The sequence below is a fragment of the Tenrec ecaudatus genome, chromosome X, assembly GCF_050624435.1.
Source record: "Tenrec ecaudatus isolate mTenEca1 chromosome X, mTenEca1.hap1, whole genome shotgun sequence".
NCBI lineage: Eukaryota > Metazoa > Chordata > Mammalia > Afrosoricida > Tenrecidae > Tenrec > Tenrec ecaudatus.
Window position 1 is genome coordinate 5,589,782 of NC_134548.1, and position 15,056 is coordinate 5,604,837.

The 15,056-nt window shown below is 44.9% G+C and overlaps 1 protein-coding gene across 1 annotated transcript; it reads left to right on the plus strand.

Annotated features, from left to right (window-relative positions):
- The first annotated feature begins 7,031 nt into the window (after positions 1-7,031).
- LOC142434864 (histone H3.3 type 2-like) lies at positions 7,032-7,430 on the plus strand. The gene has a single exon (XM_075539450.1). It carries the CDS (start codon positions 7,032-7,034, stop codon positions 7,428-7,430), a length of 399 nt encoding a protein of 132 aa, XP_075395565.1.
- Positions 7,431-15,056: the final 7,626 nt, after the last annotated feature.

Below are 15,056 nucleotides of genomic sequence, written 5' to 3' on the forward strand. Positions count from 1 at the left end.
ACCCCAGGGCAGGTTATCAAACTGAGACCTGATATACAAGCTAAACTATACCTCTATCTTCTTACTAGTGCCATATCAACACAAAAACTCTCAAGGTACCTAAAGAATCTCGTCAACATGTCCTTGTTTCAAGAGGCAGCATATGAGCAAGAACCAATGGTGCTGAAGGCAGAAGTTCAAGCTGTGCTGTTGTTGCCAATAACACTGCATGCACCAATAACAAGGCTCCAGGAATGATGGGAAAGCAATGGAAATGCTTCAATAACTGAGAAAGCATTAGATTGTCCACTAGTCTGCACCAGGAAATTGGAAAGAGAGCGACAACACATACTTACTGGAAGACATCAATATTTGTGTCCAGTCCAAAGAAACAGGACCCATCACATTGGTCTACTTATACATCAATAATAGGGACATCACAGGTAAGTCAAAGTTTGTTGAAGATCATCCAACAATGGTGGTAGTAGTACATTGACAGGGAGCAGCCAGAGGTTCATGCTGGATTCAGAAGATGATGTGCAACAAGGGATATCATTGCTGATGTCAGAAGGAACTTGGCTCTAAGCAGAGATTACCAGAAAGATGTTTACTTGTGTTTTGCTAACCATGCAAAAGCATTCAATTTTGTGGATGATAACAAATTATGAACAACCTTTATAAGAATGGGCATTCCCAAATGTTTCATTGCTCTCCTGAGCACACTGTACATGGATGAAGAGGCCGTCTTTGGACAGAACAAGACAGTCATGCGTGGTTTCATATCAGGGAAGGTGCGTGTCAGGGATGTATCTTCCCACTGTAGTTATTCATCTTTATGCTGAGCAAATTATTCGAGAAGCTGCCTTATGTGATGAAGAGTGTGGCATCAGGGCTGGAGGAAGCCTTATGAACAACCTGCAATGTGAGGATGACACAAGCTTGCTTGCAGAGCGTGAAGAGGACTTGAAGCCTTGCTGATGAAGATGAAATGGTTTGCCTTGGTAGGGATTACAACTCAATGTAAGGAAGACCCAAATCCTTATGACTGGACCAAGAGGGAACATTATGAGGAATGGAGAGAAGACTGAAGCTGTTAAGGGTTTTGTCTTGCTTCAATCCACATTCAATGCTCATGGACCCAGCAGTCAAGAGTCTGAAGGCGTGTTACACTGAGTACATCTCCTGCCCAAGCTTTCTATAGAATATGGACAAGCAAGGGTGTTACTCTGAGGACTAAGCTGATCCTCGTGAAGCCATCGTGTTTTCCATCGCTCCTATGCGCGTGAATGTTGGACATTGAATGGAGAGCATGAAAGAAGGATCGATGCATTTGAATGTGGTGCCAGAGAAGAATATTGAAAGGACCACGGGCTGCTACAGGACAAACAAATCTGTCTTCAACGTAGCATTGCCAGAGTGCTCCTCAGAGACGCGGATGGCAAAACTTCATCTCACATACTTTGGACATGTCGTCAGGAGGGACCACTCCCGGGAGAAGGACATCAGGTTTCTCACACTAGGCAGTTTCAGTCTGAGCCCAAGGGCTACAGGTGAGTTGGAAGTCAGGCCCAGTTCACTTTGAGGGGGTTCCTATGGAATCCTTCTTGTTTGACCCAGAAGGATGGTGTGTACCTTGAAAAGACAGACCCTAAAGTCCCAGGAGTCTATAGTGCACAACCTGGGTCACCAAGAGCTACCTAGAAATTAGGCCAAAAGTGTGCAATGAGGAACCCCGTAGCTGGCATCTTCTTCCCCTTGTTGAGCCTTTTTACCCAGAGCTTGTTGCTCCTCCCCTTTCACCTGGATCAGTGGGACTCAGCAGGGCAGGGTGGAGCTGCCCCTGTGTGTTTCCCTGACTGTAACTCTTCACTGGGGTAGAAAGCCACGACTTTCTCCTGCACAGCAGCTGGTTGTTTCAAATGGCAACCTTGCAGTTCACAGCCCAACACATAACCACTAAGGACACCACCAGGCCTCCTTGGAACTCCTTCCCAGGACCTGGACGACTACCTCCTAAGCCCTGAGACAGACACGTTGTGTGGTTTGCCATCCACTGTGGTGTTTCTGTTGGGGCAGCACGACACTACTAGGACAGAGGGGGTGAAGGAGGGGACGACTAGGAGCAAGGTGAGAGGCTGGAATCTGTCCAGAGGCATCTAAGAAGGCAGGCCTGGCACTCTCCTGCTGACACACAGGGTTTTGCTGCAAATCACACTCACAGGCAACTCACCCCTCTTGAATCCCTATCCAGAGACTCTCCAAGCTGCCATGAGCCTCATGGGTCTCAGTGGGGTGAGCGTAACAGGCCTTCTCTAGACCAGGAAGCCAAGCCCAGTAAGATGTTTGGGGTCCCACTGACAAGAGTTGAGGTCTCCCATGTGGCTGCTGTGGGGTGGGGCACCCACAGGTCTCTCTGTCTCCTAAGTACTGGCCATTGTGAGTGCTCAGGACACTAGCACACTGTGGGCCTGGCTCACACCTAGCCCTTCGCCCAGACTTCTGTCTGCACAGAATTTCACCCCAACATTCTGTTTGGCTGTCTGTGTCTCCATGAAAGTAACCACTGTTTTCTCATGGACTCTGCCAGTGTTTTCCTGTTGGCGGGGAGTGGGGTGAGAAGCAGGGGCTGATGCGCAAGGGAACTGTGTTTCCCAAGCACAGGATCAGACAGCCTTTCCATTGATGGTGCCTGGATCCAGGAGTAGCCCTGCGGGATAAAGTCTATGCAGGTACAGTCTCAGAACCCACAGGGGGTCACTGTGAGTCACACTGAGTCCATGGGAGGCAGAAAATGGGGTTTGGAGTTGGTGCTGACATGAGTCGGCAGTCAAGGGGATCCATCCCTATGCATTTCCCTGATTTCCCTGAGGATCCAGCCCTGTCTCCTAATAATGACCCCTCTTGACCTGTGACATGGTATCCACCCACATCACCTATGCGTCACTCAAAAAAATCCACTGCCATCAAGTGGATTCGGAATCACTGAGTCCCGATAGGAAAGGGAACAGCCGCCCCATGGGTCCCCGAGACTGCAGTTCTTTGAGGAATAGAAAGCGTCCCCTTTCCCCCGTGCAGTGGCTGCTGGTTTTCCACTGCTGGTCTTGCAGTCAGCAGCCCACGCCGTGACCCTCGGCACCAGGGTCCTTGGGGTCCACAGAGAACGATGGGCTGCAGACTAGCTTCTTCTTTGAGTCTTTGTTTCTTCTTTCCCTTTCTGCTAGATCTATTTACTCAGCCTAGTGATCACTTTTATTAGTCAATTAATTGTCCGCTCTGTACCAGTTTGGGGTCAGACAGACACAAAGTAAGCCCCCTGCTCCTTCAGGGGCTTTGGGTTTAATGGGCAAGACTCTTAAGTCACTAACAGCTCAGTGAGGCGTTCCAGGTGCTGCAGTTGGACATGTATGTCAACAGGAGCCACGTGATGGAAAACCAGGCCGACTGTATGCTCCTCCTGTCCGTGATAGAACATGAGCCTGAAGACCCCTCGCAGACAGCACATGAAAGTGCGAGGCAGGTGAAACCAAGCATGAGGGGTTGTCTGTGGCACTGAAGGGAAAACTCCTTTAAAATAACATCTCCTTAGAAGTAGCCACACACTTTTCCATCATTTCTAACTTACAAAGAAAGTTGCGTATACTACCAATAATCACAAGTATTCCTTCACCCATATTTCCCAAATGCAAAGAACATCTGTTAAGCAGGATGAAATATTCCAAATCATGACATGAACATGTGCAATCCTGTTGTCCTTAGGCCTTGTTTGCATGCCATCCATTGTCCAATCCCCGTCTTCCCTCCCCTAGCATATGACCCCAGCTCATTAGCTGTCATCCTCTGGTTGTCTTCTGATTTCCTTTCAGAAAATCTCCACACTCAAATACCCCTGAAGCAAGGGCTAACCCCACATGGTCGCTGTGCCCGTGCAGCAGAGCTTAAATTAGAGAAAGCCATGGGTGATAGTGGAAGGTGAAAATCCTTTTGCCGTGCCAACATATGGACGGGGTCTCTGACCACATTCCAGGGCTGTGACTAGCCGTACTACTACACAGCCCACAGTGACCAGTGGGTTGTGGCAGATGCACTTAGTTCAAATGTACCACCTTATTATTGGGTCTCCCTTTTGACTCATTTTAAAGGTATTTCATTTTTTAAATATTTTCTAATTCTTTTTTGAAGTGTTTCTGGGTTTTTAAATTCATTGTCATTGAGTTCTTTTTCTCTCTCTTTGTTTTGTATGTTTCCCTATATTGTGATCTGGCATAAGTGAATCTATGGAGACAGAAAGGGTATTAATTTCGTAGAGGCATGATGGCAATGGAGGTCAGGGGAAATGGAATAATAACAATGATTATAAAAACAGAGAATATGATTTTGAAATGTTTTAAAGAGGAGTGCTCTGCTCCTTCCTTCTTGTCTTTGACCTTGAAATTTTACTATGCACATAAATGGCACCACTAGCATGAACATTTCTAAGGCTTGGACTTTACATGGCACTTTATATATATATACATGTATGGCACCACCAGGACCAAGCAAAGTGTAGCTCAGTTGTTCTTAAAGAAAATGGGACATTTGCGACATTTAGTATTGTCTTGGTCCTATATTTTAGAAAGATTGAATTAGCACATGTAGTTTCCAAGGCTCCCCTATACCCAAGACATTTAGAAGGTTTTTTTTATTTTTTTATTTAGAAGGTTTTATAAAAATTTTGTTTCTATTAAGACAAGATGCTCAATCAAATATCCTAGAAGGAACAGGCAGGCAGACAAGTTTTAATGCCCCTAGCTGATTTTTCCAATTATATTCCTGTAACATATGGTGGTTTTATAAATATTTAGGATATAAACACAAAGAGAGAAAAATGCGAAACACCATGGGGAATTCTACCAGACAAGCGCAGACACCCTTCTGCTAAATGCTGTGAAACATTGCAGTAGGATTTCCTGATGGATGTGCAGGGAAATTGTCTAAGAGGAAGCTAGGGAGGTGTACACGGAAGCGCAGAGGAGCAGGCGGGTGGGAAGAGAACAGAAAGAGTTTTGGAGAATAGAAAGATGGTCCCCCCCCTTGTTGGGCCAGATGGGGACCCTAATACTCTGGTGGCACTTCAAGTCCTTGGAGCTTTCCACCAGGCTCTAAGCACAACCCAGGGTGCTGGTTGCTGCCCTGCAGGAGCCCCTTTGGAAATTCCTGAAGGAGGACAAGACAGGCTGGGAAAGGGTGGGGAAGAGTGTTTGCTCTTTAGGCAAGGGAACAGGACCAACAGATGGCATGGGCCAAGGTCTTGGAAGGAGGACAACAGCTCATCCAGAGAGGGGCTGATTGAAACACTGTTGGTCTGTCTTTCCATCTGAGATAAAATGGACATTTTGCCCTTGTTCCCTGGGAAAGGTTACAAAATGCAGCCACAGCAAGTTTATCAATTTCTTCGTGTTCCCAGTCTCAACCTCCCCTCCTTCCTATGAATAACTTGAAGTGTCAATGTTTTGTTTTGTTTTTTTTTACGGCTGAGAAGGGCACTGCCTTTGTGGAAATGCTGGCAGGGGCACGCTGGCTACGGGATCCCAGGAGTACAGAGGCTCTCCTCTGAGATAGCTCTGGCCTCTGTTGCATCTCAGCCAGTCACCCTAACTTTTTGTCTGTCTCTTTTGTATATGTTTCCTCCTCTTGCAGTCAGTACTCCTGCGGAACCAGATCGATTCCTGAGATAAGAGCTGGTCTCAAGCTTGGCTCCTGGTCCCCTGGCGAAAGGTAGATCTGGTAAGTTTATGGGAAAGTATAATTGCTCAGGGGAATCGGGTAAGAAACGCATGTAGGAGAAACGTGCATGTGTGTTCACGGCCGGCAGGCCCCCAGAAAGGAGCTAAGAGGGTAAGGCTTTGGGAAGTTTTCGGGAATCTTGCTGGGTGATGGGCCTGAGCAGAGCAGACTAGAGGTGTAAAGCCACCTTCTCTCTCTCCCTTAACAAGAAAAGATGGCGAGACACATCCAGATAAATCTTTCCTTTTTGTACCCTTTCACGGTTCACGAGTTAGAACGGAAGGGTACAGTGAGGAAACTTTAAGAAGCATTTTTATTGGCTAGCGTAGTGAGTGGTAGAGTCAGTCCCTGGCTGTGATCAGTAAGAAGTTGTGAGAGTTGCTCCTGCTGCTGAGAGCTGCTACACAGGGGAGTGTGACAGGTGAAGCTTATGGAGCAGGTGCCGCGCGTCTGAATCACTGGTAGATCTGTTCTTCTTATTCACTTTGCTTGACTTGTCCATGCCGAGAGCAGATTGAAAATAGACTGTATGCTTGTAGGAAAAGGCACGTATGTTGTGAGGTTTTGTTTTATGTAAGTGTTCGTTATGGTAAGCGCTAGTTAAAGTAGTTTCAGGGTTGCTCTGCACAAGAGTAAAGGAATTGTGAACATAAAGTTAAGCATAATTTGGTAATAAATTAAATATTTTTGAGATCTTCCCTAAATTGGACGCTCAGGAGAATTTATTTACCTTTCATGAATAGCTGTTTTAAAATCAGCATTTTGGTGTGAAATTAAACAGGTTGATTTTAAAAAGCTTCCAAGCTAGAGATTGTTTGCCACGGGGACAAAGCAGGCCTCTGTTTTCTGAAGTAACATTGCATGCTAGAGAATTGGCCTTACGCCCGGACTAAAAACAAAAAATATTAATAAGCAGTCTTGTAAATTTGTTTGGTGGATTGTTTGTCATAATCGATTATTTGTGGTAAATAATCCCCAGGTAATGACAGAAATGAGACTTAATACTTTTAAAATTGGTGATGGATTTGAAACTGTCAGTTCTGGCATTCCTCATATTAATTGTAATCGAATCTCTAGCTGCAGAGAGACAGTTCATTTTTACTAATGCATGAAAGGGGCACGATGCGGGCAGGGAGAGAAACTTGGGTCCGATCTGACTCCTGGCCAGGCGCCCGCGTTTACATCTCTGCTGCTGTTTGGTTGGCAGAATTCAACCCAGCCCGGGTGGGAGCTCTCCCGGGGGCAGCGAAAGCCATGCAGGAGTCCCTGAGGTCGGTGTCTGGTGTCACATGGCCCGAACCAAACAGATGGTGTGCAAGTCTTCTGGGGGGAAGTCTCCCCACAGGGCGGTCCGCAAGCGCGCCCCCTCCGAGGGCAGCGGGGTAAAGAAGCCTCGCCGGTACCAGCCTGGCCCGGTGGCACTGCGCGAGATCCGCAGCTTCCAGAAGTCCACCGAGCTGCTCATCAGAAAGCTGCCCTTCCAGAGGCTGGTGAAGGAGATCGCTCAAGACCTGAAGATGGGCTTGAGGTTCCAGAGCGCGGCCATCGGCGCCCTGCAGGAGGCCAGCGAAGCCTACCTGGTGGGCTTGTTTGAAGACACCAATCTGTGCGCCATCCACGCCAAGAGAGTCACCATTATGGCCAAAGACATGCAGTTGGCTCGCCGCATACGGGGCGGGCCTTCTTAAGCCGAAGCCCCCTTTTCGGGTGTTTCGTAGTAAATGCTGTACGATGCTTTGATTTCACGCGTGGCCTTTTTGGTAGCACGTAGTTTGTAAGACGTTGTGTGTGTGCTTCAGTCTTTCCCTCAGGATGAAGGCAAGAAGTGAGTGCTCACAGCCCTCAGTGGGGTCTGGGGTAATCCAGGCCCTCACAACTAGTCATGGGTTGGATTGGTGCAATTGCATGGTTAAAATATAGAGATTACAATAAAGTCGTAGAGAAATAAGAGAGATAGGAGGGAGAGTAAAATGAAAGAGTCAGACACATGTCATGGCAGCACGTTCACCTCTGGGATGACCATGATCTCAACAGCCAGGTCCTCATATCTCTCAGGCAGAGATGGCAAGATAGTTTCTATTTCTGGCCAAGATCTATATACACTTGGCAGCCGTGATTGCAGATAACCACACATGTCACAAAAATGGTTGTACAATAGGCATACACATCACAGGAAGGAAAGGGAAGGGATTAGGGACGCACATGTGACAAGATGGGTGAAGCCAAGATTCATGATGGTGGCCTAACCTTGATTGCCCTTGAGCTGGAGACTTGTTTTAGTCTAAACTTTCAGGGGAAGCAATCCACTTTCCCAAACAGCAGGGAGCGAGCCCCACCTATGGCAGGACAGACAATAGGTCTGCTTGCTCTGAATGGCTGAATGCCCACAAGGAGAAGAATATCTCTAGACATCTGACCTCCCACCTTGGGCTGGCAAACAGCCTCTAATGTTTTGAATATCTTTGGGAAGACAAAGCTGGGGAAAAGTCTTTTTATATCCCACAGTGTTGTGGGCCCTGCTGCTCAGGAGGGACGGGCTGCTGTCCAGCAGAGGGTATGGGTGCCACTTGCTGCTTCTCAGGAGGCGTGTTTCTGAATGGGGAGGACTTGTTGGGAAGCTTTGAAGGTACTAGAATCAATAATGAATGCGACAGGGTCATTTTGCAATAAAGCTGGTTAGGACTTGATCAAGTGTTTTCACAATTGAGGCTGTTAAGTCTGACTATACATCACTGTCACAGAATGTGGGCTTTTACAAGGGTGAAAAGACACAGGTCTTCAGCAGAGTGCAACTTAGTTTCCTTAAAAAAAGAGGAAAAAAAGAAAACCTTGCATCTATAGAATACAGTATATGCATTTATATTTGCGGTTGTATATATTTCAGTGTCACCATTAAAAAAAACATTTTATTGGGAGCATGTACAACTCTTATCACTATCCATCCATCCATTATGTCAAGCACATTTGTGCATTTATTGCCATCATCATTTTAAAAACATTTTCTCTTTACTTGAGCCCTTGGTAGCAGCTCCTCATTTTTCCCTTCCCGCCTAGCCCCCACTGCCTCATGAACCCATGATAATTGATAAATTATTATTATATCATTCTTTTTTTAAAAATACTTTTATTGGGGGCTCTTACATCTCTTATCTCATTCCATACATTCCTCCAATGTGACAAGCATGTTTGCACATATGCCGCCATGATTATTTTCAAAGCATTCTCTTCCCACTTGAGTCCCTGCTATGAGCTCCCTATTCCGTATCAGCATTTTTAATTAAACATTTTACACCCGCACGTGGTGGGGAGTCTGGTCATTCAGGTGTGTGTCATTGAGGGTCCAGTTGATTTTGCCTCTAAGGAGCCTGTGCCTTTTTCCATAGTCGTGAGGTCTCTGCCACATTCTACCTGGTGTACGTCCTCATTCTACCACGTGTTTTCCGACCCTGAACATATGTTGCTGGCCATGTTGACAGTGCTTGTCCTTTCATGTGAAGTAAGTGCAGTTCACTCTTATTTGGCTTACATTCCCCATCCCCCATTACTACAAATCGCTGAATGGCATTTGCCAGAACCTGTGATTTTCACCCATGACACTCAGGTGTACTATTCTTAGTATTCTCAATGCCAGCCGTCGTTTGTTTTTCCCACTGTCAAATACCTTTTCATAGTCTATAACAAAAGGAAACATTTTGCTGGTATTCTCTGCTTATAGCCAAACGCCATCTGATGTCAGCAATAATACCCCTTGTTCGTTTGTCCTCTTCTGAATCCAGCTTGATTTTCTGGCATCTCCCCATGAATGATCGTCAGCAAAACTCGACTTGCAGGTGATACTAATGATATTGTTTGGCCACTGCCACATTGAATTAGGGTACCTTTCTTTGAAATGGTTTAAAAAAAAAAGGATCTCTTCCATTCAGTGACCTGGTAGCTGTTTTCCTGATTTCTTAGCCTAAATGAATGAGTGCTTCATGTGCTTGGTCAATTTGTTGGAAAATTTCAGTTGGTATTCTGTCAATTCACGGAGAATAGTTTTTGGCCAATGCCTTCAGTGTGGCTTGGACTTCTTCCTTCAGTTCCCTTGGTTTTTGATTAGATATTGCCTCTTGGCGTAACTGAATGTCTACCAGTTCTTCTTGGTACAGTGACTCTGTGTATTCCTTCTATCTTGTTTTGATGCTTCCTGCAGTGTTCAATATTTTTACCACTGAATCATTCAATATGGCAACTGTAGGCTTGGATTTTTCGTCCATTCTTTCAGCTTGATATATGCTGAGCTGAGCATTTCAGGGGACAGAAGGGCACCCAACAAATCATCACTGGTCTGGTAGGTGCAATTGTACGGTTGAGATATACAAAGATTATAGTACAGTCAGAGAGCATGAGAGATAGAAGAGAGATTGAAATCATGGAGTCAGAAACACTTCATGGTAGCATGCTCACCTCTTGGATGGCCATGATCTTACATGCCAGGTCTGCACACAGGATGGGCCGAGGCGAGGTGGGGCGGAGACCCAGCAGGAGGCTTAAGGACCCCGTTTATTGTTAACCAAGGGTTATATCTACTTAGGGGGGTGTGATTACAGGTAACCACACATCACAGGGAGGGGCAGTACAATAGGCATACACATCATAGGAAGGGGATGTACAATGGGCATAGGTGTAACAGGAAGGGGATAAGCTAGGGCTGTACGCATGATAGGAAGGGGAGGAACTAGAGGTGTACATGTGATGAGATGGGTGGATCCTAGATTCATGATGGCTGCCTAACCTTGGCCACGCTTGGGTGGGCTTGACCTCTCTGGGGTCTATTACAAGGAAATAGTCAACTACTATCCTTATAAGAAGGGAGTGGGTCCTATTTGTGAGATAAACAGTGGTGACTGCTTGGTCTAGATGGCTGATAACCCTTAGGGAGAATAACCACTTACCTATTTCTGTTGACCTCCAAGTGTATAGTCATCCCCCACGTGTAGAAAACAGCTAAGTTTGGCATATATTGGGGGAGACAACTTGGGAGAAATCTTTGTTTCCCACAATTCCTCATTTTGTTTTATATATAAAATTCAAAAGAGCCACATGGGTGACATGGTTATTTTCTATACCTTGAAAGCTGCCGAGACAAATTTAATGACCAAATTAATAGAGCCTAAAAGTCAGCCTTGTAGGAAACATTTTGAAACCAGGCAGGGAGGATAAAGTCCCTTTAAGCCTATCTGCTATTGGAAGAAGCTATGAGTAGGGCTGGATGCCACAGCGGGAAGAATTAGACCAAAAAAGAGCATCTGCTTCTTTGGGGCGATAGAATCAACCATTTTCTCATTTTAAGGCAGCACAGCTTTAAGGGGAGAAAGTGTGGAATTGATAGATCACTGCAGGAAAATGTACTCGGACTATATCTCCAACTACCAGAGTGGTGGCTTTCCTACTGTGGAACACTGGCCTTCCAGATTCCTTCCATACACGTCAGGGAATAAGTCCAAGTCTATTTCCCTTGCTGTTACTATCCTACATTTCCCCTTTCTGCATTACGTTGTAAGATTCAATAGTGTCACGGAAACAATACAATCTCTCTTCATATCTCTTAGCTTCTTATAGAAGCGACAGGAGACTGTGAGCATCAAAATTATGATGAATAAACAACACAGTCAGACTAGAACTTAAGCTGTGTGAAATACTTTGAGCCCAAGCTTGAGGATCCAACCCTTCCATGCCATTCACCAATTGCTTAAGTACCTCAGCTAGTGGAATGCCTTAAATCCACCCTTGATTGTATAGAAAATATACCATTTTAGCTGAATAACATTTAAAGAAATGTTTCCCTTAAACCCTTGCAAATGTTTCTTATCAAATCCCAATCATGCAATGTCTTATTATAAGGATAAGGGGTTATATAAAAATCAGTTATATTCAAATCACATTATAGCATTAACAAGTCCCAAATCTTGATCTTTCAGCAAAAGAACAGTCTGTTGTAATAGTAAAATGTTCCGTTTTGATATAATCCCAGAGTTTCCCTTAGACAGCATTAGCAATGAAGGAAACATCTCATCAGTCAGCGATTACCAGTCTCAGGAATCTGTGAGGTCTTCTTGACGTGTTGAATAACTTCAGTAAGCAGGACAGTGTCAGGTCACACATCAGCTTCCCTCCTTTCTTCTGGACCTTGCTGGCTGAAGAGAAATCCATCTATCTCCTTTGCCTGTGAAAACATAAACAAATAGCCCCTCCTTTCGGGGTGTCAATGACCTGGAAACAGCTTCATGGTTAAGCTTTTGCCATTCCTTTATGTTCTTCATCTTTCTCCAAACGTGATTGCATCCTTCTAAGGGGAATCCATCAGTTCTATTATGCAAAAACATCAATGTATACCCCTTTCTCCAGGTGACAAATGCACCTGGATCCCAAACGCGATTTCCATCTTCTTGGGACACCTTGGTATCAGCTTTCTCTGTAGAAGTGAAAGTGTGTTTATCTGTCCTAAATTTATTACAAGCTTTTAGTAAGGATAAAATTTTTTTCATGTGAAATTTTCATGCATATGATTCCTCTTCTCCCCCTTCGGTTTTAACAATGCAGAAGTTAAAGCACTGCTGGAAATCTCAGTTAACTTGTTAGGCTTTGACCCAGTGAAACTACTAGTTGAGAACTTCTTACTACACTCAAGATGATTTGAAAGACTGAAAAAAATCTTAGTAAATGTGTTCAGCTGTTCTTAAAGTAACTTACCAAACAGACATTTTCCCTTCAAATTTACAAATAAGGTTACAGGCTCTTTACACTGTATGATTTTTACAACCTTATAATATTCCATCCTGGTTAAATTGTCTCATTCCCTCCATGCTGGCTTTGGGTGAAATTAATGGGCAGGTCTTGGGCCCTCATGAATGCCCTAAGGCAATAATTCCATATGCAGAGTTGAAAAATGTTTTTCCTTCAATTTCTAATTCCATGGGGGGGGGTGCGCTATTGTTTCTCCACAACTGCATTCTAAAAGACTCCTTGATTTAAAGGGTGGTTAGACTTTTCACGTACTCTTTCTGGATAGGTATAAATTTTAACTCTAGAAATGCAAGGAAGCAAATATTGATTTAAGCTATCTTCCTTCTTTATAAACCATGGTATATCAGATTTCATCACTGCCGTAAATTCTCCATAATCCTGATCAATAACTCCAGCAACCACGAGAACACCTTGAGAATTTAGGTTAGACTTCCTTAATAAACATCCCATAGTTCTTTTAGGTAGCGGACCCCAATTACCACTCTTAACAATTTCTCATTTAATTACAGCTTTTAGCTTTTCCTCATGACTCTGATCAACTCCAGTATCAATTTGAATTTCATGACTATTTAGGTTAAAACTTCCTGATACAAACTCTATTACTCTTTCAATAAAATTCTACTGCCTTTTAAAATCAACAAAGTGCTGTGAGGGCTTCTGAGCTTTTACTTGGCTAAGCAAACTCACTGCAGCTAGGACAGAGGCTGGGCTTTTGTTACTGGGGTTAGGTCTGGTCTCCTGCTGTGAGGCTGTCCGGATACTTTAAACCCCAAACTGGGGGGGGGGGGGGGGGCCTGTCCTATGCTCTGGCGCAAGCCGCAGTTTGCTTTTCGTGGCCAGGTTGATTGGCCTGTGCTGTCTGCATTATCTTTGAAGATGACCTATCTTCCCACAACTAAAGCATTTTCTTTTAGGCCTTATTGTAATCTTCCAAGGCAGATGCCATGAGGTTGGCCTTGTACTGATCTGGCTCTTCATTCCTGCCCTGTTCCATATAGGGAATACTGTGAATTCTTGTGGGTGTTTCCTATAATGACGCCTGTCTATACCTCTAATGGGATAAGCCACTCTAAATTCTAAATCTGATTCCTGAGCTATGCTGTTCTCTACCTGTGAAAGCAAAGGTGCCTTCGTACTCCCAGCCTCTTTGCTTCTTGCTTCCCGAACCTCACTGAAAGTTTGGAGACGGAGGTGCGGAACATACATAAAATTTAGCCAGGAATGTGAGGTTGAGAAAGATTTTATGGAGGCAGGGAAAAAGCTCCCAGGAGGGAAGATAGAACAGGGAAAGGGATGGTGGCAATTTGAGCCCCGGGTGGGTTGAGCCCCCAGGTGGGTTCAGCGACCCAAGGAGTTAGGTCTGGGAAGTCTCACCTGGCAGTAAGGCAATGGGGTTTATATAGGGTATGAGCTTAAAGGCATAGGAGCTGGTAAGGGGATGGGAGGTTCTTTGTGCTGGGGCTGCAAGTTTCGGGCCAGGTGACATCCTGTCAGTAAATCATGTTGTTCCTAGGAAACAATGCTAGGGAGAACAGGGCCGTGTTCTGTGTGGGGAGCTAAGCTCTGTGAAACTCTGAAGGCAGGTGCTTTAAATATCAGGTGCTCTGAAATTCAGCCAGATCATTTCTCTTCTTGAGAATCTGGTACCAGGGGCTGCCTTGGTCTGGACCCGGCCCAAACATCCCAAACTCTTAATACTAGTGATGATGAGCATTGTGATCTATCCTGAAGGACTTTCTCCTGAGGGCGGGCAACGAGGTGGGGGGAAATTGCGAGCTGGGAAGTCTGCGGCCCGGCCTGGTCGGCAGCGGATTGTAGGGGTAAAACAAGAGCTGGTTGAAGGTCAGGTTGGAGATGGCTTTCATCTGCTCCTACAGAAAGTTAAACACTCAAGGAGCTAACAGTACTACAACACAGATTATACTCAGAGGCCCAACGAGGGGCATAAGCCAGGCCATGACAGGATTTTGAAACCATGAGGAGGAGCTTGTGGTGGTCCACTAACGTTTCCTGATTTTATTGGCCATGATGCAGAGTACTTTAACATTTCATTAAACTATTTCTGACTTATTCCTATAATGTACGTTATATTATGTATTATATTTCTATTATGTACGTTGTTAGCTGCTAACAGATTTAATACACGACGGTTTTGAAGGGTTATCTATGCCAGGGATGTAAGTTGTTGATGCAAGGAGGAGAGAGGGTTTGAGGTGGAGTTTATGACCAGCTGGAGTTTTTTGTTAAAGTTTTGTGTTTGGAGTATGCTGTGCCCTAATGGGTGCGTGTTCAGACGTGGGCATGCGGACGCATGAACCTAAGTGAGCGAGTTTGTATTACTGAGTGTGACAGGGGCATATGGGCCTGTGAGTGTGTACAGGGTTGTGTACAGAATGTGAGTGAATGTTGTATGAACAGTGACCATGGGAGTGAAAGAATTAGCTAGTGAGTGTATTAATAGTTACATGATATCTGCAAACTTTATGTAGAGTAAAGCCACTTTCAGTCTGATTTGTGAAGTAGCAGAC

Coding starts and splice junctions, on each gene's coding strand:
- LOC142434864 (XM_075539450.1), top strand. CDS start 7,032: ATGGCCCGAACCAAACAGATGGTGTGCAAGTCTTCTGGGGGGAAGTCT.